General features: G+C 39.3%; 1 protein-coding gene across 1 annotated transcript in view; it reads left to right on the top strand.

Annotated features, from left to right (window-relative positions):
• Nucleotides 1-25,925, top strand: part of LOC124544808 (transcription termination factor 2) — a 317,601-nt gene that overhangs the window by 287,363 nt on the left and 4,313 nt on the right. Inside the window, exons 16-17 of the mRNA XM_047123494.1 lie at nt 1,584-1,793; nt 25,345-25,502. Coding sequence (XP_046979450.1) covers nt 1,584-1,793; nt 25,345-25,502 — 368 coding nt within the window. The remainder of the gene's footprint in view (nt 1-1,583; nt 1,794-25,344; nt 25,503-25,925) is intronic.

Below are 25,925 nucleotides of genomic sequence, written 5' to 3'. Positions count from 1 at the left end.
CTGTATGATGAGTAACAATTCATTCATTCCATAATACTGTCGTCAATTCAGTAGTTGTCATGTAAATGGGAGTACAGTGTAACAGGGGAGTAAGTGAATCAGCATTAATGAATTCTTAATTGCTGTTCAATTGGCTGTTGAATAAATATTGCCATAGAGTGGTTCAGTATTGTTTATTCTGAAATGTGGAAAGTTCTACTTTCGTTAACAATAGCAATGGAAACCACTGTAATATACAACTGGCGACTGACCCATGAAATATTCGTATCGCTGAGAAATTCTGTCAGAGGAGGCTAATTTATTTACACACAGATATGCCAGCAGCTTTACATTTGAACCGTACTTAGTCGGGTCAGTAGGTCAGTGTTCACAGTCGATGTGTACTTGAAATCAATCTTGTGCTTATTCTTTGTGTTTGATAGCAAAATATATATTAGCTTACTGAAACGAAAACTTTCAAAGGCCACATTAAGTTTGCAGTAGTATTTCATCTGCTTAGCAGAAAAAACAACATACAATAGTGGCTTCAAAATAATGTGCAACATCTGTTTCCACCAAATAATTAAAGTTTGCTCCTTGCAAAATATAATTTTCCTTGTAGTAGGATTGTGATGAAACATTAGTGTATTCAGCTGGAACTACATTCCTGAATCATCATCTTATACTGTTTGCAGCCACTAGCTGGCTTCTTTTGGGTGCGCGCGCACGCACACACACACACACACACACACACACACACACACACACACACACACACACCACCTGCTGCACTTCTTCACTGGGGTGAAATTTCTTTTCTCATTTTGCCTCTTTGAGTAGTGTAAACGTGTGGTAATTATTCGGTGTGAGGTCTGGTGCTTATGATGGATGTGGCAGAGTACAAAAGTGCAGGTCATCGATGGTTGCAAGTGTCACATGGGCAGTATGAGGCCAAGCATTGTCATGTTGCGAAATGGGACCTGTAGTCAAAAGGGGTAGAAAGAAGAGGAGTCTGATTCTGAACTGTAGGACCATAGTGAATGCGTAGAGAATTAATGACTTTTCATATTGACATGTGTTCTTTTACTAAGACTGATCATCTGACTAGAAATGTAGAAGAGTGAAACAGTACTAATCCAGTGAAGGAACTTCATTTGCCAAATGTGAGGATATTTTGCCATTTATGTGCACTAATACTGGCTGCTTAGTTTTGAAGGGAGCATACTTGTAGATTTTCTTGTCATATTACAACACTTCTAAATGTGAAACATTCTCAACTGCTTCCTATACTGTACCACCTTTTCCACCTTTCATCATCACCTACTACAAATTTGATATAAATATCTTGTTTAATTTTTAGAGTTGCTGCATAAATGAATGTTGCTAATTAATTTTCAGTAGAAGTTCAAAGTTACACACAACTAAATGTTTTTTATTATTTTGCTAAGTAGGTAAAAAATAAGAGTCAAGTGATGTCCTGCATGTTAAAAAATGCAATCGTGAACTTTTTTTCATCAGAAGAGTTTCTGGTAGTTCCTAGTAAATATGCATGATTACTCTTTTTTCCCATTGTTCCTCTTCCTTACTGTTTTGTTTTATTGCAGATGCAAGCAGTTTTTGATAAGTTATCTGAAACTGTTTTGGGCACAGAAGACAAAGCTGTTATCATTTCTCAGTGGACAAGCATGCTGGAAATATTAGCAGAACACTTGCAGGAAATGGGTGTCAGATACACAATGCTAAGTGGCTCGGTGCCAGTCAAAGATAGGGGTGACATTATTGACAAGTTCAATAGACCTGACAAAGGACCAAAGGTATAATATTACACCAACATAAATGTGAGAAGCTTGTAATTAAGATTAAAATTGTGGATAATATACACATTTTCAGTGTTTCAGAGGATATAATGATAGCCATAAGAGAACTAATGTGAAACTTGAATCGCAGTATATTGAATAATTGTGTTGTAAAAAATGAACTGAGAAAATTATTAAAATTTCCAAGGAGAGGGAGGCTACGCTGAACTTAACTTTAGGAACTGTATTTTTTAGTACACTTAAAAGTCTAGTTACCATATTTACACAACTGTAAGAGGACCATGGGTTTGTTTATAAATAACTTTCTGCTACCAGTCATGATTTTCTTTTGGCATAGTCCATATCAGTGCCTGCAAGCTAGGTTCATGCAGGCTAAGAAAAAATCTTACCTTCATAATATCTAATTTTATTGAATTTAACATATTTTAAAATGAAGAACTAAGTACGGAACATGTATTTTTTTGTTTTTTTTCCAAAAAAAAAAAAAAAAAAAAAAAAATCCGTTCAGAGATACAGATCTCCAAAGATGAAACTGTACATACCATTTTGAAGATGCGAATTTTGTAAAAAAAAAAAAATTTAAAATGCTGTATCTCTGGAACAGTTCTAGATACTTTGTTTTATATATATATATAAGATAATTGCTTTATGCTTACAAAGAAATCCTTCATTGGGACTTATTTGTCAGAGTTCTTTTACTATAGTGTTTTGAACTTTTTTTATAATTTATGGATTTTTTTTAATGCCAATCATTATTATTATTATTATTTTGTAGCATGACAGGCTCATAAAAATCAAAACTTAGCCTTCTTTAACATTATTTTAGTTTTGAAAGATGAGTAAGAGACTCATTTTTCAAGCATTTTAAATGGTTCCAGAATGTATGTGAAAGGTTCAAAGACTTAAAGATTGCAATTTATACAAGTTCTGTGCACTCTGTTTTGTGCTGAAATTAGCTAGTGAATGAACTAAAAATGTGTTCCACTGCTTCAGTACCTTCCTTTGATATAGAGTAATACCTTCCCGTTGAACCAATAGGAACTGGAGCACTTACAATCGTCAAAACATTGGGAGCAGGAAGTGAGTACTGATGGCATTGTTGCTGTCCCTCAGCTGGAAACATATGTCCAGCAGCTGGTCCATGTGGTAGTATAAAGTTCACTACTATTTTGTTTAATTCATAACTGGTGTCTATAATCTCTGCAATCCACCAGTCAGTCATACACACACACACACACACACACACACACACACACACACACCTACCTTCTCAGGTTGTGAATCTGAATATTATCCTGTGGTTTCTGAGGTGGTAGCCAGACAGATGAATTTTTTTCTTTCTTGCTCTTTGAACTGCGTACAATATGAGATCACCCATCACTTTGAGCCCAGAAATGTGTCTTCCTTTCACAGGAGTAGTTTGTTCGGACCATTCTTCTTTTTTCTGCTCACAGAATTCTTCAGCTTCCTCCTTGGACAAAAGAATGAGGGCTGTGGATGTGTAAGATTTCACGACTCTCATAAAATCCTCAGTATTCTGAATTGCAGCTGCATATGCTCTGGAAAGATTATGTTTTGTAGCATGGTGCTTCAGCAGGTCTCCTACACCACCACAAGGCCCCTTCCCATGACCAGTAACACTGTATACCCCGTCAGTTGGCACAAGGTCTTACTCAATTCAAACAGCTGGTAAAGATTTTTAAAATGATTATGAGCACCATAAGAAATAATGACGATCTTCTCTGCTCCTGCTTGCAGTTGAAGAATTTTGCGCATTGCTAGCAAAGCATGTGCTGAGTCATGTCCTGTGTCATCACTTATAACTGCTCTGGTCATTACTCAAATGATAGCCTTGTACTTCTTATGGGGAAATTACAGACAAGTTCTTAGCAAAATCACAGTGAAGCACTAAACATAGTTCTTCAGCCTGTACAAACCCTATCACTTCTGCAATGTGTTGTTGTTGCAATTTCTTCAGATGCTGTTGTGTTACTGCTTTCACTGACCCTTTACCAAGTCCATCAATGAAAATGTCATAGGCAACAGTTTTCTTAATTAGTTTATTTTCCTCCCGTGTCGCATATGTAATTTCTGCAGAGCTATCTGCTACATCTTCGAGGCCAAGTTTCTGTAAAGACATTCCTTCCTTTCCAGGGCAGTCACCACATTCTTCAAACAGACAAATCTCTCACTTTACGTTACAGACTACTAATGACTTCACACGCCCAACCAAGATGTCATATGTCGTGTGCTTCAGTAAGTTCTTGAAAGTTACCACACGAAAGTTCAAAATTCACACAGTACACTCATAAACAAACATCTCTGGGTGTATGTGGAACTACCCACTTAGGCCGTAATGCATAAAATTTTGATCTTCCAATATGTGAAGTTCTATACTTGCTCTTATAAATTGCAAAAGTTTCTTTAATACTGCGAGTCATGTACCTCTTAACTTGTAAAACTTTTTGACCTTCAACTGTTGCAGTTATAGTTATTTTTTTGTTGCCATTACTCTTCCAGATAAAATTACTGCATTATTTGAACTTGAGCTGCTTCTACAGGATGGCCATATAATAGCAATCTGGTCTTCCAAAGACTCCTTTTACAGACCTCACATTTCTTGATTTGTCTACCATGTACTTTGATACAGATGGAATGTGGTTCAAAATGGCTTTCTTTGAAAATGTCTCTGGAATAATAGTTAAAACATGCACCTTTTCACTGTAGGATGCACAGTATACCACAGCCGAATTGATATTTGTGAAAAATTCCTGGCAAGATGGTGCAAGAGTGCTTTATTTCATTTTCTTCTGGAGATGTGATTTCTACTTTAAAGAGTGTGATCAGTTTTGCTGTAGTGCAGTCATTCATAGCTTTAGTAATGTCTCTGCGCTTTCTTGATGCATAGAGCTTATGACTTGACTTCACTGACCACGGTTTCTTAACAGGACTAACACCTACCTCTGTAGTTAAATGATTCAGGGTATTTAATTCTTCCTCTATTGATGCAAAATCTGCATCATCTGCACCATGGGAGGCTTCACCTTGTTCAGATACTATCACTGCTGTTATTCTGTCAAAACATTTAGAACACACAGTCATCACTGGAAATATCTTCACTTTGAAGCAGAGACTTCAAATGAGAGCACTTATTGCCAACCTGAACAAAGTCTCTCTCTCTCTCTCTCTCTCTCTCTCTCTCTCTCTCTGTGTGTGTGTGTGTGTGTGTGTGTGTGTGTGTGTGTGTGTGTTTTTGTCATATATATCACTTTTTTATGGATATGCAAATAGTCAGCACACTTCATTCTCCTGTGTCCCCGGTCAGAAGACATTTCAAACAGTCCTTTTCACAAAACACACTGCAGTTGTGTCAGCTAGCAAATTTCTCACAAAAACACAAAACTCACTGGATGGTCTCAGATGTCTTAGAAGTCTCTTCAGTAAACAAATTAGCACTGAACAACAACAATATAGAAACCTGCAATGAACAACCACAACAAAGAAACTGACAAGAAGCTATAAGTGTAAGAAATATCTGCAACAATGAAAGTGAAAAATGCAACAATGAAAGTGAAAAAAAACTGCAACAAAGACAGTAGAAATCAACATTGTAACAAAGAAATTAGTAAGAAACATCTTCAGTGAAGACATACATTACCCTTGAACTTAAAAAAATGGAAGCTCTCCTTTACAAAGAATATATACTACATGGCACTAATCAAAAGAAAAAAAATCAAACTTTTCTGGATTGACACTTTGAAAAAAAATCTGTAAATTATAAAAAAAAAATTCAAAAGGTGACAGTAAAAGAACTTTGACTCACATGTCCAAATGGTGGGTACCATTATAATAATAAGGCAATTATCTTCCGAATAAAAAAAGCTGTAACAAAATATCTAGAACTGTTACAGAGATACAGCATTTAAAAAATTTTCAGAAATTTGCTTCTTCGAAATGGTGTTCATAGTGTCACCTTTGGAGGCCTGTATCTCGGGGCAGGAATTTTTTTGGAGAAAACAAAAACATGTGTGTTCCTTACTTACTCTGGAATTTTAACATATACTAAATTCAATAACATCAGAGACTATGAAGGTAATCCCCCTGCCTGAAGTGAAGTGATACGGATTATGCCTTTTATTTATGTTTTACACGACACACTTTGGGAAATGATTCCCATTATCAAGTTGTACTTTTTTGTACTATGCAACTTTTTCATAATGTTTCTGCTCTGTTTTGTTGACTTTACTGCAATATATAAAAACGCACATGTTTTAGTTATTTATTGATTTTTATATCTAGTTAGTGGTGAAATTTGGAAGGACTTGTACATCCAGTTTCCTTATGGTCTATTTGTGCAGAGTCTCACATATGTTAAAACATCACTCACAACTTTCAGCACACAGTACATATAGGGAATAACTTAAATAAACAAACAGCTACAAAGACGTTTGTAGATGTAGTTGACAGAGAGAATGTTAAAGATCCGTGACAGATATTCTTTTGTACAGAAGGTACTTATCTTAAAAATACAGAAGGTACTTATCTTAAAAATATGGATTTGCTTACATCTATTTTACAGTGGTGCTTATTTCTTTGTATTACTACTTTTATTTAAGTATATTGTCAAAGCACCTGAAGAAATTCACTGATTCACTTTCAAGGCTTTCATTTCACATTTTGTCTTTGTATTTTCTGTAATGTGTATATATGTCCAGTCCTTCTAATAAATCCATTTCATGCCCTTTATTTAGTTGGTGGAGTACTTTGACATTTTGCTCTACTTTTCCAAATGGGTGTCCTGTAATGTGTATGTTTTTAGCCATTGCTGTGTGCATCTGTTGTGTGTGTAGGCTTTAATGTGCTCTGTGTACCTGGTGTTGAAATTTCAGCTTGTTTGTTCTAAGTAGAACATGGAGCATTCCTGGTTTGTTACTTTGCGTATTCCAGAGTCTGAGTGTGGTTCATCATTGCACTTTATATTATGTTTTAGTTTTTGTTTTAGTAATTTTTGAGAATATTTGCTATCTTCTGAGATATATTGCCAATGTATGGGATGCTAGATACACATTGGTTTTTGACTTTTGTTTGGATTTTTCTCCACTTTGTTTAGGACTGTGTCAACCACGGAAGCATTATAATCATTAGCAACTGCAATCTCTTTCACTGTGTTTATTTCTTTGTGCATGTTTTCTTGATTCGTAGGTATTTTAGCTGCCCTGTGTGGCACTGATCTGTATGCTGCCTATTTATGGATGTCCAGGTGACATGAGGTTCCAGAGTCTGTGGTGTCAGTCATTGTATTTTTCCTGTAAATTTTGAATGTGCACGTGTTGTTGTTTCTTGCAATATTTAGGTCCAGGTAGCTGATGCTTTTGTTTTGTTCATGTTCCACTGTAAATGTAATTTTCTGATGTAGATTATTGAAGCAATTCAGCATGCCTATGTCTGTGGCATCTCTGTCCACTAACAGTAGTGTGTCATCCACATATCTCCTATAAAATTTAGTTTTCCATAGACGGAGTTCTTGGCTGTTAATAATAACATTCAGGAGCATGTTGTGCCACAGGGTGGTCTACTTTGCTCTTGGCCACAGCATGGCAGTGGCCATTCACTCTGGTGGACAGCTGGTTGTCATACCAATATAAAAAGCTGTACAATGATTGCAGCAAAGCTGGTAAAAGACATTGCTTCTTTCACATGTGGCCCAGCCCCTGATGGGGCAGGATAAACCCTTTACAGCACTGGAGTAGGAAGTGGGGGGGAGGGGGGGGGGGATTGGGCAGGTTTTGCACTTGGGTCTTCCACAGGGATATGATCCTTGTGGCAAGGGGTTGAGGTTGGCAGTGGTATAAGGATGGACTAGGATGATGTGCATTTTTTGTGGGCGATGGAACATGTTGAGTGGGCAACGGAACACTATTTTAGGAGAGGTGAGAAGTATCTCATGTAGGATGTCCCTAACTTCAGAGCATGATGATAGGTAATCTAAGTCCTGGTGTACAATTTTGTTCAGTTGTTCCTGTCCAGGCTGGTACTCGGTGATATAAGGGGACATTCCTTTGTGGTTGGTTCCTGGGGGCAGTTGGAGGATTGGGGGTGTGAGGGGGGAAAAAAGCATGAGAGATCTATTTGCAGATGAGGTCTGAGAGATAGTGCCTGTCAGTGAAGGCCTTGGTGAGACCCCTCTGATACTGAACAATGGAATTTTTGTCACTGCAAATATGCCGTCCTCGGGTGGCCAGGCTGTATGGGAGGGATTTTTTTGGTGTGAAGGGGATGAGAGCTGTCAAAATGCAGGTACTGTTCGTGGTTGGTGGGTTTAATATGGACAGGTGTGGGGATGGAGCCATCAGAGAGGAGGTGGTCAACATCTAGGAAGGTGGCATGCTTGGTTGAGGAGGACCATGTGAAACAGATGGGAGAGAAGTTTTTGAGGTTATGTAGGAATGAATATAGGGTGTCGCAGTCTCCAGTGTTCAAACCACAGTGATGTTTCCTTTGTCAGCTGGCAAGAGAACCAAGTCATCATTCTCATGCAATAAGTGAAAGTCACATCACTCCTCCAGGCCAATATTGGATTTTGGTGGCTTAGCTTTCGACAGCATATGCCTGGCGGTTAGTCTGATGACCTCAGCTGCATTGTACGAAAGATACTGAATGCACTGCTGTATTCCATTAATAATCTCCAAAGTTGGCAGACATTGCAGGACTGGTACAAAATTAAGGTTTTTACTCAGCACTGCCACCGAGCCATCGTCCAGTTCTAGGTTGGATAGATTAACAATTGTTCTGTGGGCCTCATCATTCTTCATGTTAATTCCTCCACGAGTTAAGCGGTCAGATTTGTTACATTGCTTAGACATTGTCTTGCACAAATAGGCCAGTACGAGACATGCTGGAACTTTTGGCTCGACAGTTTCTACCTGGAATCATCAAGTTTGTTCTGTCATGTTCTAACAACAATGTACTTCTTGTACCGCAACAAATATTATGAAATGATGGATTGCACAACAATGAGCAGCCTCTGAACTCTGCAGTGTTGCATCTGTCTTGCTTCGTAAGGTACGTCGGTGCCCCTTCCTGATGTGGCCTGATGATGAAAATACACTGCAGCAATTCATGGACCATATAAGTGGTCCATCCCGACGTTAAATTTACTATCTTGATTGAGAAGTATGGCAAGCTGTCGTTCTTGGATGTTTTAGTTGACTGAAAGGCAGGAGTTGGTCATTCAGTGTACAGGAAACAGACGCACACTGATTGATATTTGAATGCTGATAGTTTTCACCACCCTGTACATTCAAAAACTGTCTTTAACATGTTAATACTCGGAGGCAAAGTTATTTCTGACAACAACCATCTACAGTCTGAATTGCAGCACTTGAGACGTGTGTTCAGAGAGAATGATTATACAGGGTGTATATGACCCGGGAGATCTGGGAAAAACCTGGGAATTTTTTCATCCGGGAGAAAACTGGGAAAAACCTGGGATTTTCTTTAGAATTCCGGGAATTTTTCATTGTTTTAGTTTTCAGTTAAATTTTTGTAATTTTCACTGGTAAGAACCGATACTCTAACAAAGGATATTACTGTACACCGCTACTGCAGAGTAATACTTCAACAATAAAACATAAATGAGAGAAAAAAACGAAAATAACTTAAATTGCAAAGGAAATGCGCTATATACAACAACGACACACAGTGCTCATGCAAGCATCTGCCAACTGCAAAATGTGTCAAAGGCTTTAGGAAGACTGTGCAATGCTTCAAAACAATAAATTGCATCCGATGAGCGTGAAGGCCCAACTGTTAGATTCGTTTTAGCAGTTACGAGCGGGCTCATGCGCATGCGCAGTTGAGTCACATTCGAGTAGTAGAGTCTTCCCGCTTCTGGCTACAGGAATGTGGTTGTTGGCTGTGTAAGCAGTCGCAGCAAGCAACTAGATGCTACCGGGAAAAGGGGGCGCCAAATTCATATTCTTGAAGGAAAAACCGTTTCACAAAGCGCCTAGCATCCAGCTCACATTTGTCTATCGATTATTCGTATGATTTTGAAACGCTTCCCTGTTGGTTTTTGAACACATTTTGATTTCTGAATGAATCATAAGTTGATTTTTGAATGCATGCTTAGTGTACATGATGTCTCTGTCAGGAGAATCCACGTCGCATCTAGAAATAAACTTTCCGGCGACAAAAGGGGACGGGGCAATACAAGCTAAGCGGAGTAAAGCCGAACGGATGAATGCCAATTGCTGTCTGATTAAGTGGTTCATTGGGTTTACGAATGATCAGCGTTGTTATAATTACTAGCGATATCCATAGATTCAGACTACTAGAATGGAAATAAATGACTGACAGGAATAACAGGTGAGAAATATTACATATTATCTTCTTGGTGTATCCAAGAAAATGAAATTCTGACAGAAAATTTTTGACCAGATCGCTACACTAGTAAGGACCAGTCGTACAGTCCCCAGGTAGAAGCCACTTAAGTTCTATTCTGGAAGTAACGCGGAAAATGTGTTGTACGAACATGTAATAACGCCTAACCGGAAAATAATCGCAGGATAACTAAACCTGTGATTCTGGCAGAGTTAGTGAAGTTAATCAGCGAACAAATTTTGACAATGGTAGGAATAGCAACAGAATTGGTGGTGACAAGATTTTTTGTTAGAACAAGGAAGGAGAAGAAACGGGGACATAACACAAATTATGGAAGAGTAAAACGATTCCAGATTTATATCATCATCATCATCAGCCAATTCAATCATTAGATGATGTGGCCTCTTCGAGTCGTGGATTCAGGTAGGCTTTCAGCAGTCTTCTCCAAGTGGGACGGTCTTGGGCAGTTCTCTGCCAGGTGTTACCAGCGATCTTCTTGATGTCTTTGTCCCATCTGTCTGGTGGTCTTCCTCTAGGCCTCCGGTGCTCTCTCGGACTCCACTCCAGTACTAACTTCGTCCATCTGTTGTCTTTTCTTCTTGCGACGTGGCCAGCCCACTGCCATTTCAAGGAACCTACTCTCTCTAAGATGTCATTAACCTTCGTCACAGACCGGATGTCATCTGCCCTTTTCCTGTCCTTTCTTGTATAGCCCAGCATTGATCTCTCCATGGCTCTCTGTGCTGTCCTAAGTTTCCCTTTTGTGAATGAGTTCAGTGTCCATGTCTCGCATCCGTACGTCATCACAGGAAGAATGCATTGATCAAATACTGCTTTCTTCAGATTTACTGGCATTTTTGATCTGAATACTTTTGAATTGTTCCCAAATGCTTGCCAGCCAAGCTTGATGCGTCGATAGATTTCTGGTCTTATGTCTCCCTTCATATTTATAATCTGGCCAAGGTAGACATATTCACTGACCTCTTCTAGTAGACTGTCCTTGACTTTCACATCTCCAGCTGGGACCCATTTGTTGGATATTACTTTTGTTTTGGAAAGGTTCATGTTCAAGCCAACCAGCTGACATTCCGATGCAAGATCTGTAACTAAGTTTTGGAGCTCTGCGAAGTCTTTGGCCAGTAAGGCAATATCATCAGCAAATCTCAAGTTGGTAAGCCTTCTTCCATTAATTCTAATTCCCTTACCTTCCCAGCTCAGCTTTGACATAGCCATTTCCAATACAGCAGAGAACAGTTTTGGGGAGATGGGATCGCCTTGCTTGACACCCCTCATGATGCGGAATTCTTGAGTTGATTCGCCGATGTTAACATAAGCTGAAGAATTCTCATAGATTTTCCTGAGCACTTCAATGTATGCTGCTCCCACTCCTTGCTCACTCAAAGCTTGGAGGACAGCTACATGGCTAACGGAGTCAAATGCCTTTTCAAAGTCAACAAAGGCAATGCAGAGAGGCAGTTGGTATTCATTCGCTCTGCTTATCACTTCACTAACGGTCAGAATGTGGTCAATAGTGCTAAAATTGCTTCGGAATCCAGCTTGTTCTATAGGTTGGGCTGAGTCTAGGGTGGAACTAATTCGGTTTAACAAGATCTTTGTAAAAATTTTGTACAAAATTGAGAGCAAGCTGATAGGACGGTAGTTTTTAATATTGTGAATACTTCCTTTCTTGTGTATCAAAATAATCTTAGCCTTGTTCCACGATAGTGGGATTGAAGCATAGTGCAGGCAGGAAGTAAATACTTTTGCCAAGTGATTTATTGTTACCTCTCCTGCCAGTTTGAGGATGTCAACGCTGAGCTCATCATCACCTGGCACTGTTCCCTTCTTCATGCTATCTAGAGCACACTTGACTTCCGATGGGAGTATATCTGGAACACTAGATATATCATTTAAATTAGATACACTCAAATTTTCCCCTGGGTTGCTATACAAATTGCTATAAAAGTCTCTGATGAACTTCAAAACCGCCTCCTTTTCAGTGATTCGACTGTCATTTCCATCGAGTGCGATAATCTGCTTTTTACCTATTGTGAGTTTGCGTTTCGCTGACTTTAAACTTGTCTTGTTCTCCAAGCTTGCTCGTAAGGTGTCTTCAGTGAATTTCTGTATGTCAGTTTTCATTTCTCTTCGCACTGCCTTACATAGTTCGGAATACGCCACCATGTCACGATCGGTTTGGATTTTCATTTCTCTCCTCTGTTGTAAAAGGGTTTCAGTTTTGGCACTGAATTTCTTTGGTTGTTTATTTTTTTGGCATAGGCCACCGACTTCTTGAGCACTTGAAACAATCATTTCCGCCAAATCACAATCTTTAGTTACGTGGAACTTGCTTTGGAGGACTTCTTGGAATTTCGAGGAATGTTCTTCCAGGTTTTTGATGTTGATTACCCTTCTCTTCCCTTTCATAAGTTTACTCCTTTCATTTCTTACATTGAGTTCGACCCTTGCTCTCACAAGACGGTGATCACTGCCAGTGTTGAACTGATTTAGCACTGATACGTCTTTTACAATCTGCGGAATATTTGTCAGAATAAAGTCTATCTCATTTTTGACACTGAAATTTGGGCTTCTCCAAGTCCATTTTCGGTCAGGGTGCTTCTTAAAGAACGTATTCATGATGGACATACTGGTGTACTCAGCGAACTGGACTAATCTCTCACCTCTATCGTTTCGGTCGTCAATCCCATAGTTGCCCACCACTGTGTCGCCTTGTTTCTTGGTGCCAACTTTTGCATTGAAATCTCCAATGACCATCTGGAAGTGACAATCGCTACCTTTTTTACAGGTGTTATCCAGACTTTCGTAAAAGGATTCAATTTCTTCGTCAGGGTGACTTGAGGTGGGAGCGTACACCTGAACAATCTGTATTTTATACCTATTCGACACCTTCAGGACCATTCGAGCTGTCCTGCTGGAAGTTCCTTCTAAGACAGATACTCTATCAGCAATATTCTTGTTGATTAAGAACCCAACTCCATTGAGTTTTCCTTCTGGATCGCCACAAAAGTAAAACAAGTTGCCAGAGCGCAAACGGAGACAGTCTTCCCCTTTTCGGCGAACTTCGCTTAAACCAACAATGCTCCAGTTGATTTTTGTAAGCTCTTTCTCGATCTCTTCTAGTCTGTCGTTGCCTATTAGAGAGCGACAGTTATATGTACAGACGTGAAGAGTCTGTATCTTCTTCTCAGCATCACTTGGTGTTTGGGACATCAAAGTTGCTCCCACCCGGAGATCCGACAGATTTATATAAAATTTCGTAATATTAATTTTCGATCTCATGCTTGAGAAACTGGTGCGTATGAAGGAAATGTGAAACTATTTCCTAACATAAAGCTTTTTGCTTGTAATAGGCCTAATAGGAATTTGATATTGGTACTTCGTGAATTGTATTCTGTCGTATTATAAAAATGGCCATTCGTGCCAAAACAGTCTCGTTTATTTGGTGTGTGTTACATGGTGCTGCCACATTAGAAAGGCCTATTTTATTTATCTAGCAGACAGTGACAAAATAGACATAATCAGATCGAGAAACCACATCAGCCTTGGGGATTATTTGTGTTAACAGCTTTTTCAGTAATAGATAACGACATTTCGATTTTTCATGTAGCAAAACGTTTGACGGACTTTGATGAGATAATACATTCTTTCGCAGAAAGGAAAGCACGCCATATAAAACTGTAGCAAGATTAGAGAGAAAAAATGCTAGGAGCTAAGGATTGAAGAAATGTGTACTTTCTTGCTTGTCTCTTGCCTTTATTGGTTTTATGTATCCTATATTTAATTTTATATCACACAAAATAGCATGTTATTAGCTAATAGGTAATAAAGAGTTCAAATTTTCTGAAGAGTTCTTGTTCTCCCGATTACAAATAATCCCATCCGCTATTAATTGCGAGATTTAAAAAAAAGAAAAAAGAAAAACAGAGGAGCAGGCTGTCAAAACGGTCGACTGGGAGCAAGAGAGGCACCACAGTACATTTCAATTTCCACTGTCCTGAATATATTTTGATGGCATCCATTACAAAATATACACGTATCAAATCCTCAAAGCGAAACACAATGACGTACGGTAGAAGAGTGCTTTATGAAGAGGCGTGGCACTGCACTTTGGCATACTTAAAACCAAATAATATGTCTTACATTTCCAAAAGGGTTATCTGTGACCGGGAGCTATCAAGTGAATTAAAATGCATTTACATAATTATGGAAGGCTAAAATATGTCATTAGTTTCAGATTTTATTTTATATCCACCTTTCTGACAGCATTAATCGCCTTGTGGAACAATGAACTTATTTTTGTCTGTTTGCTAAAGAAATTTGACTTTTATTAACCTTTTCCACAGAGGCAGTCAATGTATTTAAAACGAAATGTTTAATTCCACAGTACTGGCTAGTTTCAACTGTTCGCTGCATTTCAAGTGCTCGTTTTCATTTTCTAGCACGTATAGCATTATGCCATAATAAAGAACCAAACGTGATATAATACAGTACTGGTACTCCAAGAAAATTTACATTCCGAAAACCACACTGAAAAGCTTAATATCAGGTCGAGGTCTACTTCATTGGGAATCTGGACATACAAACGTGCACTTTAAGTATGCACTTTAAATGTGCACATTTTAATATGGTTCACAAAATTCCGATGCTCTTGCAGTATCCTCTGATGTCTTCTTTCTTTTATGACACAATGTATGATCTTTCAATGTTTTAAACGTACGTATACATGGGCTTCCTACATCGTGATAGCTGCACAAGCGCGATGTCGCCTGTTAACTGCACTCTCTGGCAACTGCTGAAACGAACCTATTCCTAACAGGTCGCAGGAAAATATTGCGAATAGTGGTTTGAAAAGCGTTACTTTCAAAGTAATTATCCTTTTACGTAAGTTGAACTACGTGCAAGAATGTACCCTGAATTTATTAAATCACAGAGCGTTTGACTCTCATTTAAAAATCAATTCTGTAACCCTGAAGATCAGACATTTGTGTCATTATCAAAAATTTTACTGTCACATTCATGTGACATATCTTAAAGTGTAACCTGCGCGAAAAAGATCAACATTATATGCGAAAGATTAGCTTCTCTTGCAGCTTATTGACCTTAGAGACCAATATTATATGTGAAAGCTTTGCTTTTCTTGTAGCAACAGTATGTATATTAATTTAAACTATTAACTTTCCGTGTTTGTGTGTTCGTGCTACTTAACAGTGAAGTTGCTGTTGGCTGACTACATCACGTGTCCTATACTCTGAATATCCGCTGTCATCGGCTGGTGAGATCACGTGACATGAGCTATGACTGTCTTACATAAGCACATTGCAATCTCGATTTCAATGCTTCAGAAAGTAACATGCAGTGTTTGGTGATATTCCAATTTATACTTTCGTAATACGAAAATACGCAGCGTACATGTTGCTGCACATCAAAGATATTTCCAAAATGTGTCTTTTTCCCTGAGTTTCATTTTCTAAAGTACCGGGAAATTCTTAGCCTGTGTATAAGACCACAGCCCACAGCCATTCAAAGGATTAATAATTGAAAATATACTGTCACTTAACATGGAAGAAGCGTGTTTTCATCCGGGAGAAAGTTTATTTTTAACCGGGAAATCCGGGAATTTTTTTCCCTGTCCACGTATACACCTTGTTATAACAAGAGACATTGCAAACGTTTTCAGGTGTCACTGAAGGAGGACACCTTTTCAATCATCAGAAGAAGCCAAGCCAGTGGCTTTCCTGCCATACTGTGGGGCATTGAGCAGCAACTTAGGACATGTAAACAGGATTGAGACCAGTGTTCCGGCCAGCCCCCAAGATACAAGATGTGTTAAAGATGATGTAGCTCTTTGTGTGCCCAGTGTGTATGGTGTCCCGTGTGAGTGCAGCAGCATCTATATAGTCCAGACAATTCAAACAGTTGCAGAGTGTTGTACTGAGCACAAGACACATTAAACAAAGGGAGCACGACAAGTCAGCCATAGCTGAGCATTGCCTGAAAAACGAATACAAAATATAGTCTGAGAATACAAGAGTCTTGGCTCAAGTGTCAACATACTGGGATTCTGTTATAAAAGAGGCGGCTGAGATTAGAATGAATAGCAACAATTTTAACAGAGATCAGGAGTAGACACTGAGTAGGGCATGGGGGCATGCTATGGATGTCAAAAGGAAGCAACAAAGGATGCTTAACGCTAGTAGGGAGGCAGGAGTGGCAGTTTCAAAAATGGCGCCAACCCTGGACCACGTGACATCACTCGGTTCTGTGGCAGGCTGGACCTGCTATGAGCTGCCCAACTCACCTTCAGTGCACATGTCGTTTAAACCCTCCCTGATTAGTGTCAACAGTAGTAATTGTGGATATATAAGCAGAAAATCGTGCTAGTCCCCAGCAGTTGGTAGTTTTACTCCTGATGACGATGGCAGAGATAGCCATTGAAAGCTTGAGAATGTTATTCAAACTGACGTGGGTTGCTAACTGAGAGGATTTTATTCAGACACACCACTGTGAAAGACTCCTATTAGAAGATGACACACACCGGGAACTTAGTCGCAATCCGACACAGACCATGGTGTAGAAATTAACGTCTTGTGCCACCACCAGAACTTCCACGCTTTATGGACTGCTGAAGATACATGAGGACCACATTCCTCTTAGGCTGCTTGTTAGTGCAATCAGCTCGCCCACCTACAGACTGGATTTGCAGGATTATTAGTGCCAAAACTGGGACATTGTGAACAACACCATGTAGTAAACGCGCAAATATTTGTTGAAACACTCAAGAAAATGAAAATAGGCCGAAATGAAGTAACGGTTAGTCTGGACGTGGTGTCACTTCTTACAAGGGTGCCAGTACAAGACATGCTGGATGTTTTGACCCAACAGTTTCCACCTGGCATTGTCAAGCTTTTCCGTCATATTCTAACGACAACATACTTCTTGTATCGCAACGAACATTATGAAATAATGGATGGCACAGCAATGACTCACCATTGTCTCCTGCAATTGCGAATTTCTTCATGGAGCACTTTGAGAAGCAACCTCTGAACTCTGCCGTGTTGCGTCCATCTTGCTTCCTAAGGTACATTGGTGCACCTTCCTGATAAGGCCTCATGGTGAAAATACACTGCAGTACTTCATGGATCACATGAACGGTGTCCACCCCAACATTACATGTACAATCAAGATCGAGAAGGATGGCAAGCTACTGTTCTTGGATGTTTTAGTTGAAAACAGGAGGCTGGTTTGGTCAGTCAGTTGTCAGCAAACCGAAGCACACTGATTGATGTTTGAATTCGAAGCACACTGATTGATGTTTGAATTCCAAAAGTTTTCACCACCCTGTACACAAGAAAACAGTCCTGAACATGTTAATACCATGTTATTTCTGACGACTACCACCCATAGCAACACTTGAGACCTGTGTTCAGACAGAATGGTTATAGCAAAAGAGACATTGCAAATGCTTTCAGGTGTTGCTGAAGAACGACGTGTTGTGAATCGACAGAAGAAGCCAAGCCGGCAGCTTTCCTGCCATACTGTGGGGCAATGAGCAGCAAGTTAGAACATGTACTGCAGAGACATGGATTGAGACCATCATTCTGTCTACCCCTAAGATACAAGATACATTGTGCCCTGTTAAAGAAAACATAGCTCTTGGTGTGTGTGTGATGTGTATGGTGTCCTGTGCGAGTGTAACAGCATTTATGTATGCCAGACAATTTGCACAGTTACAGAGTGTTGTACCAAGCACAAGAGAACTATTAAACAAAGAAATTTCGATAAGTCAGCCACAGCTGAGCATTGCCTGGATAATGGACACAGAATACAATTTGAAAAAGTGAGAGTCTTGGGTCACGCATCAACATACTGGGATTCCATTATAAAAGAGGCAGCTGAGATTAGAATGAACAGTAACAGTTTTAACAGAGACCGGGCGTACACACAGAGTAGGTAGTGGGGGCATGCTTCAATGTCGAAAGGAAGCAACAATTAATGCTTAACGCGTGCAGGGAAGTGAGAGCAGCAGTTCAAAATGTGGCACTGGCCCCCACATAGCAAGTGACATCACTTGGTCCCGCTGCTGGCTGGAGCTGCTATGAGCTGTCCAGCTCACATTCTGCGCAAGTGCCGTTTTGGCTCTCTCTGATCGGTGTCACCAGCCGTGATGGTGAGTATACAAATGGCAAATTGCGCTAGCTCCCAACAGCCAGTAGGTTCACTCCTGACGACAATGGCAGAGAGAGCCATCTAAAGCTAAACAATTTTATTCAAATTGATGCAGCTTTGAAAACCGATAAGATTGTATTCAAAGATAGGGTGTGTTGGCTTGAGTCCAGATCATGAAGATACCATCAAGGAACCTGAACCAGACTAGTAGTTTTGTGTTTTGGGAGGCTAGGAAGGCCTCCTCCAAACGGCCCATAAAAATATTGGTATACGACGGTGCCACGCAGGTGCACATGGCTGTGACACGTATTTGTTTATACACCTTCCCTTCAAAATGAGGAGTTGTTGTCGGTTAGGATAAACTTAGCAAGATGTGTGAGGAATGAGGTAGTGTGTTTGGAGTCTTAAGAACATTGGGAAAGGTAGTGTTCAGTTGCGGTAAGACAATGGGCGTGAGGGATGCTGGTGTGTAGGACATAGCATCAACAGTAATGAATAGGGATCCGGGAAAGGGGGGGATGGGGGGGTGCTGGTGGAATATTAATCAATGAGAGCTGAAATTCTTTCAGTGGAGCACAATAACTAGCCAAAATAGGGCATCCAGGATTGTTGGGTTTGTGATTTTGGGGAGCATGTAGAAGGTGTGTGTGTGGGGTATCATAGGGGTGAAGAGGGAAATGGATTCAGGGGAGATGACCTGGGAAGGGCGTAAGGCCTTAAGCAGGGACTGGAGTTTTTATTGAACTTCTGGAACGGGATCACTCTGGCAAAGTTCATAGGTGGAAAAAGTGTCAACAATTGGCAGAGGCCTTCTGCCAAGAAGTCACTGCGATTCATCACAACAGTGATGGAACCTTTGTCTGTGGGTTGGGTGATTAGGTTGGGATTTGTTTTGAGGTTGTGTATGGCTGTTCTTCCTTCTGCTAAAAGGTTGGTGTTCTGAGGAAGGGACCTGGGGAAAGATGGTGAGGCCAAGTTGGAGGTAAGGAATTCCTGGAAGGTTACCGGTGGGTTGTTAGGAGGTAGTGGGGGTGGATCACGATTAGGTGATGGTATGAACTGGAAGAAACAGGGTTCAGTGTTGGAATTAGGATGGTTTTGGTTGGAGGGATTGGCGGCAAAGAAGTGCTTCCATTGCAGGGATCGTGAGGAGAAGAGTAGGTCTTTGACAAGTCCAGCATGGTTAAATTTAGGAGTAGGGTTAAAGGTGAGACCTTTGGATAGGGCTGAAACTTCTGTGGAGCTCAGGGTTTTGATGGACAGGTTAACAACAGTGTTAAACACTGTGAGTATGATAGGGGTTGGATAGTGGTGCTCCGAGGTGGCAGTAGGATGGTCAGCAGTTTGGATAAATCATGTAGGTGGTGTATGGGATGCTCCTCCAGGTGCTGGTGAGGAAGGGATTCAATTTCAGAGATGTGATGTATGTAGTAGGGATTGCAGAGTAGTAGAATCTTGTGGAGGAAGCAGATGTGGTTCTGGGATGCCTGTGTCGTGATGATGTGTTTTTGCAGTACCATGTTTGTGAGGGCCAGGGATTGGCAGAATCTGAAAAGATGTAGGTCATTGTGAAAGGAAGGGTGGGATCCAGAGAAAGGAATCTTTACCGGTAGGCCATTTGGGGGGATTCCATGGTTTAGGCAGCATTTGAGAAATAGGATGTGGTACTGCGTTTCAGCCAGGGAAAGGGATACTTCTCTGAACTGGTGCAGAAAGATGGAGCAAGGGTCCATTGTGGCAGGAATGGTGTAAAGGAAATTATTTTGACCCATTCTTGTCAAGGCATTCTGGAGTTGCTGTCATTTGACATCTCTTACTTTGTGAGTTTGCCATATTGCTGATATTTCTGGTCATGTCAGATGCCACTGCTGTGACTGTATATGCCTATCTGTGAAAACTTAATTCATTACAGCTGGTATGGTGGCCACCACATCCTCAAAGTGATTAACTTTTACTGGATATAAAAGTTTCAGAAGCATAATAGTACTGAATGTGTATTGTGTGTACCATAACGTAAATGTTGTAAATGCTGACTGCTCACTATAAGAGAAGTCATAAACTTGACAAACTGTCTGAATGAACATTAGTTAACTGCAGATTTGTTTAAAATTCGAAATAAAACTGAAAATTGCACTGTAGCTAGTGAACATTGCAGAAAAAGTAAATCCCATGAGGAATCTTTCATACTTGTTAATTGTGATGTAAATTACAAAGTAAGAAAGGATTTTGACTGATTTTGATGGCTTCTGTATGTTGTTGTTGTTGTTGTTGTTGTTGTGGTCTTCAGTCCTGAGAATGGTTTGATGCAGCTCTCCATGCTACTCTATCCTGTGCGGGCCTCTTCACCTCCCAGTACCTACTGCAGCCTACGTCCTTCTGAATCTGTTTCGTGTATTCATCTCTTGGTCTCCCTCTACGATTTTGACCCTCCATGCTGCCCTCCACTACTAAATTGGTGATCCCTTGATGCCTCAGAACATCTCCTACCAACCAATCCCTTCTTCTTGTCAAGTTGTGCCACAAACTCCTCCTCTCCCCAATTCTATTCAATACCTCCTCATTAGTTATGTGATCTAGCCATCTAATCTTCAGCATTCTTCTGTAGCACCACATTTCAAAAGCTTCTATTCTCTTCTTGTCCAAACTATTTATCGTCCATGTTTCACTTCCATACATGACTACACTCCATACAAATACTTTCAGAAACGACTTCCTGACACTTAAATCTATACTCGATGTTAACAAATTTCTCTTCTTCAGAAACGCTTTCCTTGCCATTGCCAGTCTACATTTTATATCCTCTCTACTTCGACCATCATCAGTTATTTTGCTCTCCAAATAGCAAAACTCCTTTACTACATTAAGTGTCTCATTTCCTAATCTAATTCCTTCAGCATCACCCGACTTAATTCGACTACATTCCATTATCCTCGTTTTGCTTTTGTTGATGTTCATCTTATATCCTTCTTTCAAGACACTGTCCATTCCATTCAGCTGCTCTTCCAAGTCCTTTGCTGTCTCTGACAGAATTACAATGCCGTTGGTGAACCTCAAAGTTTTTATTTCTTCTCCATCGATGTAATACCTACTCCGAACTTTTCTTTTGTTTCCTTTACTGCTTGCTCAATATACAGATTGATTAGCATCGGGGAGAGGCTACAGCCCTGTCTCACTTCCTTCTCAACCGCTGCTTCCTTTTCATGTCCCTCGACTCTTATAACTGCCATCTGGTTTTGTACAAATTGTAAATAGCCTTTTGCTCCCTGTATTTTACCCCTCCCACCTTCAGAATTTGAAAGAGAGTATTCCAGTCAACATTGTCAAAAGCTTTATCTAAGTCTACAAATGCTAGAAACGTAGGTTTTCCTTTCCTCAATCTTTCTTCTAAGATAAGTCGTAGCGTCAGTATTGCCTCACGTGTTCCAACATTTCTACGGCATCCAAACTGATCTTCCCCAAGGTCAGCTTCTACCAGCTTTTCCATTCGTCTGTAAAGAATTCACGTTAGTATTTTGCAGCTGTGACTTATTAAACTGATAGTTCAGTAATTTTCACATCTGTCAACACATGTTTTCTTTGGGATTGGAATTATTATATTTTTCTTTAAGTCTGAAGGAATTTCGCCTGTCTCATACATCTTGCTCACCAGATGGTAGAGTTTTGTCAGGACTGGCTCTCCCAAGGCTGTCAGTAGTTCTAATGGAATGTTGTCTACTCCCGGGGCCTTGTTTCGACTCAGGTCTTTCAGTGCTCTGTCAAACTCTTCACGCAGTATCATATCTCCCATTTCATCTTCATCTACATTCTCTTCCATTTCCAGAATATTGTCCTCATGTACGTCGCCCTTGTATAGACACTCTATATACTCCTTGGGCACCTTTCTGCTTTCCCTTCTTTGCTTAGAATTGGGTTTCCATCTGAGCTCTTGATATTCATGCAAGTGGTTCTCTTTTCTCCAAAGGTCTCTTTAATTTTCCTGTAGGCAGTATCTATCTTACCCCTAGTGAGAGAAGCCTCTACATCCTTACATTTGTCCTCTAGCCATCCCTGCTTAGCCATTTTGCACTTCCTGTCGCTCTCATTTTTGAGACGATTGTATTCCTTTTTGCCTGCTTCATTTACTGCATTTTCATATTTTCTCCTTTCATCTATTTAATTCAATATTTCTTCTGTTACCCAAGGATTTCTACTAGCCCTCGTCTTTTTACCTACTTGATCCTCTGCTGCCTTCACTACTTCATCCCTCAGAGCTACCCATTCTTTTTCTACTGTATTTCTTTCCCCCATTTGTGACAATTGTTCCCTTATGCTCTCCCTGAAACTCTGTACAACCTCTGGTTTAATCAGTTTGTCCAGATCCCATCTCCTTAAATTCCCACCTTTTTGCAGTTTCTTCAGTTTTAATCTACAGCTCATAACCAATAGATTGTGGCCAGAGTCCACATCTGCCCCTGGAAATGTCTTACAATTTAAAATCTGGTTCCTAAATCTCTGTCTTACCATTATATAATCTATCTGATACCTTCTAGTATTTCCAGGATTCTTCCAATGTACAACCTTCTTTTATGATTCTTGAACCAAGTGTTAGCTATGATTAAGTTATGCTCTGTGCAAAATTCTACCAGACAGCTTCCTCTTTCATTTCTTACCCCCAATCCATATTCACCTACTATGTTTCCTTCTCTCCCTTTTCCGACTCTCGAATTCCAGTCACCCATGACTATTAAATGTTCGTCTCCCTTCACTACCTGAATAACTTCTTTTATCTCATCATACATTTCTTCAATTTCTTCATCATCTGCAGACCTAGTTGGCATATAAACTTGTACTACTGTAGTAGGTGTGGGCTTCATGTCTATCTTGGCCACAATAATGCGTTCACTATGCTGTTTGTAGTAGTTTACCCACACTCCTATTTTTTTTAATCATTATTAAACCTACTCCTGAATTACCCCTGTTTGATTTTGTGTTTATAACCCTGTATTCACCTGACCAAAAGTCTTTTTTCTCCTGCCACCGAACTTCACTAATTCCCACTATATCTAACTTTAACCTGTCCATTTCCCTTTTTAAGTTTTCTAACCTACCTGCCCAATTAAGGGACCTGACATTCCACGCTCTGATCCGCAGAATGCCAGTTTTCTTTCTCCTCTGTATAGATCTAGTAAACCATTTACATTACTGTAATTTGAATTTATAAAATCATGGAAAACCCAGTTTGCTTGAATTCTACGTAAAGGAAAAAAATTAATAGCTGCTGTCATTAACCATCAGTGACATAAGTGAAACTGTAAGGCATAAAAATTTATTGATTAATTAAAAAAATATGGCTTCAAATCTGTAATGCTTGGAAAAGGCATTTACACGAAGAACTAAAATTTAACAGAGATATTGCTTTTATTTAATATATTAAGCATGATACTTAAGAATGATAACATAATGACTGAGAAATGCATATTACAACATAAACAAATTAATATTGATCAAAGTTGGTTCCTTATCATGTAGTCAACAATATTAAGACACACTAGCATGAAAAACTGTCATTAATGTTATTCAAATAATTATCAACTATATGGTTGCAACTAGATTCTTACTTAATGTTCAATAGTGCAGTATATTTAATATTCAAAAATAAGTAAAACTGTTTCTTCTGGATGACTCCTTCTGTACTGTACACAAATTTTTAATCTAAAAGCAGTAAAGCAGAGAAAATGTGTTTACTTTTGTTGTTACATTTCTTGGGAAAACTTATAACCTTTCGATTTCAAATTTACATCTGAGCTAATGTCATTTTACATGATATTTCAATAATACCCCAGTTATCTTTTTTGTGTATGTTGAGTGCCAATCTTGGCTATTGGCAGTTTGGATTCCAACCAAACTATGAGCAGAACAAGGCACCTTTCATAACAGCAGTGGTGTCATTGTGCTGACAGTGACATTCCATTGCAAGCCTGCCGCTGAGTCATTCCTTCAGATCAGATTTCTTAAATTTTGTTTCTGTGTGTATAGCAGTGTATGTTACTCTTTTCCAAGCATAAGTTACATTCATGATAAGGTAGTACTGTATTAGTCAGTATCACTGTTGCTTTCAATGAAATATATTGTTAGCAACAATTCCCATTAAAGCTTGTGACACTTTTACTAGTATTCACAAAATCTTCACACAATGACTACAAATGGTGCTTGTGTAAATTCCACACTAAATTTTAACAACTTTCTTTTATCTAATAACTATTTTTAAAGACAAAATAATATGCTTCTGAATGTCAATGAATGAAAACATGAAGAATAAATTTTCATTCAAATTTCTGTTGGCCAATGTGGTAGTCATTCTAATAACAAAAGTAGCTGAACATAGCAATTAAAGAAATAAAATCTGAATATGTAAATCTTCCTATCATATGATCTGTTGATACTTTTTACAGTATATAAAAAGGGAGTGTATCTTTCTGAGTTTATATACAAAATAATTTGTAAAAGACAGTGCAATAACTTTCACATGTAAGTACAATTTTTCCCCCCATTTGGGTTTGCAACAATACACACAGGAATGCAGTGACTGAGAAAAATTTTCTGTGCATTCTGAGTTAAATGAAGTATATTTAGAGAGGGTCTGTCTTTCTGCAACTTTTATTGTCTTGCATGACTATAGTCATTTCTAGACTACGTACAGATGCATTGCTTTCTTTATTGTTTGCCTAATGATACTGTTCCTTAGGTTTGTTGTACAAATGATGGGTGACATGATACATGTTAGAATGTTTCTTTAAAATGAAATTTCTTTGTTGGGTGCAAACTGCACGGCAATGGAAAACAGTATTTTGCAACTTGTGCTGGCTCCGTTACTGCTGTTTAATAAGCTGTCATCATCTTGGCCCATCAAGGTTGACAAGCTGTGGTGGGGGCTGTGGCTTTCAATTGTCATTGGATGTACTAGCAATGTCGCTACTTATTTTACGTATTTCCTTTTCAGGTTATGCTTCTGTCATTGACTGCTGGGGGAGTTGGCTTAAATCTGGTTGGTGCAAACCACCTCTTTCTCTTCGACGTTCATTGGAACCCTCAACTTGAAGCACAAGCTTGTGACAGGGTGTATCGTGTTGGCCAAAAGAAACCTGTTCACATATACAAGTAAGTGAAATAAATTGATGTGAAAGTCAGAAAGAATATAAGTAACTATATAAAGACAGATCATAGAGTACCTAACAGAAAAGATGTTGAACCATTTGAAAACAAGTGTACATAACATGTGACACTAGCTACAGTACTGCAACTCTCTCTCTCTCTCTCTCTCTCTCTCTCTCTCTCTCTCTCTCTCTCTATCTATCTATCTATCTATCTATCTATCTACCTATCTCTATCCAAAGAGAATAACAATTGATGAAGTACTAAATTTCAATGGGAAAATAGTGGAGAAACCAATCTGAGCCGCGCATCCTGAAATCAATATCTGGCAGGAAGCAAAAACACAAAAAACTTAACTGTGTTGAATGCCTGCAGGGAAACTAGTGTACTAAGAACTTATTCCCTTGTTTTATAAGGAAGCAAAAGAAA

The sequence above is a fragment of the Schistocerca americana genome, chromosome 8 (genome assembly GCF_021461395.2).
Source record: "Schistocerca americana isolate TAMUIC-IGC-003095 chromosome 8, iqSchAmer2.1, whole genome shotgun sequence".
In the NCBI taxonomy this organism is placed as follows: Eukaryota; Metazoa; Arthropoda; class Insecta; order Orthoptera; family Acrididae; genus Schistocerca; species Schistocerca americana.
The sequence above is the reverse complement of the archived record's forward strand: the minus strand, read 5'-3'. Positions and strand labels throughout refer to the sequence as shown.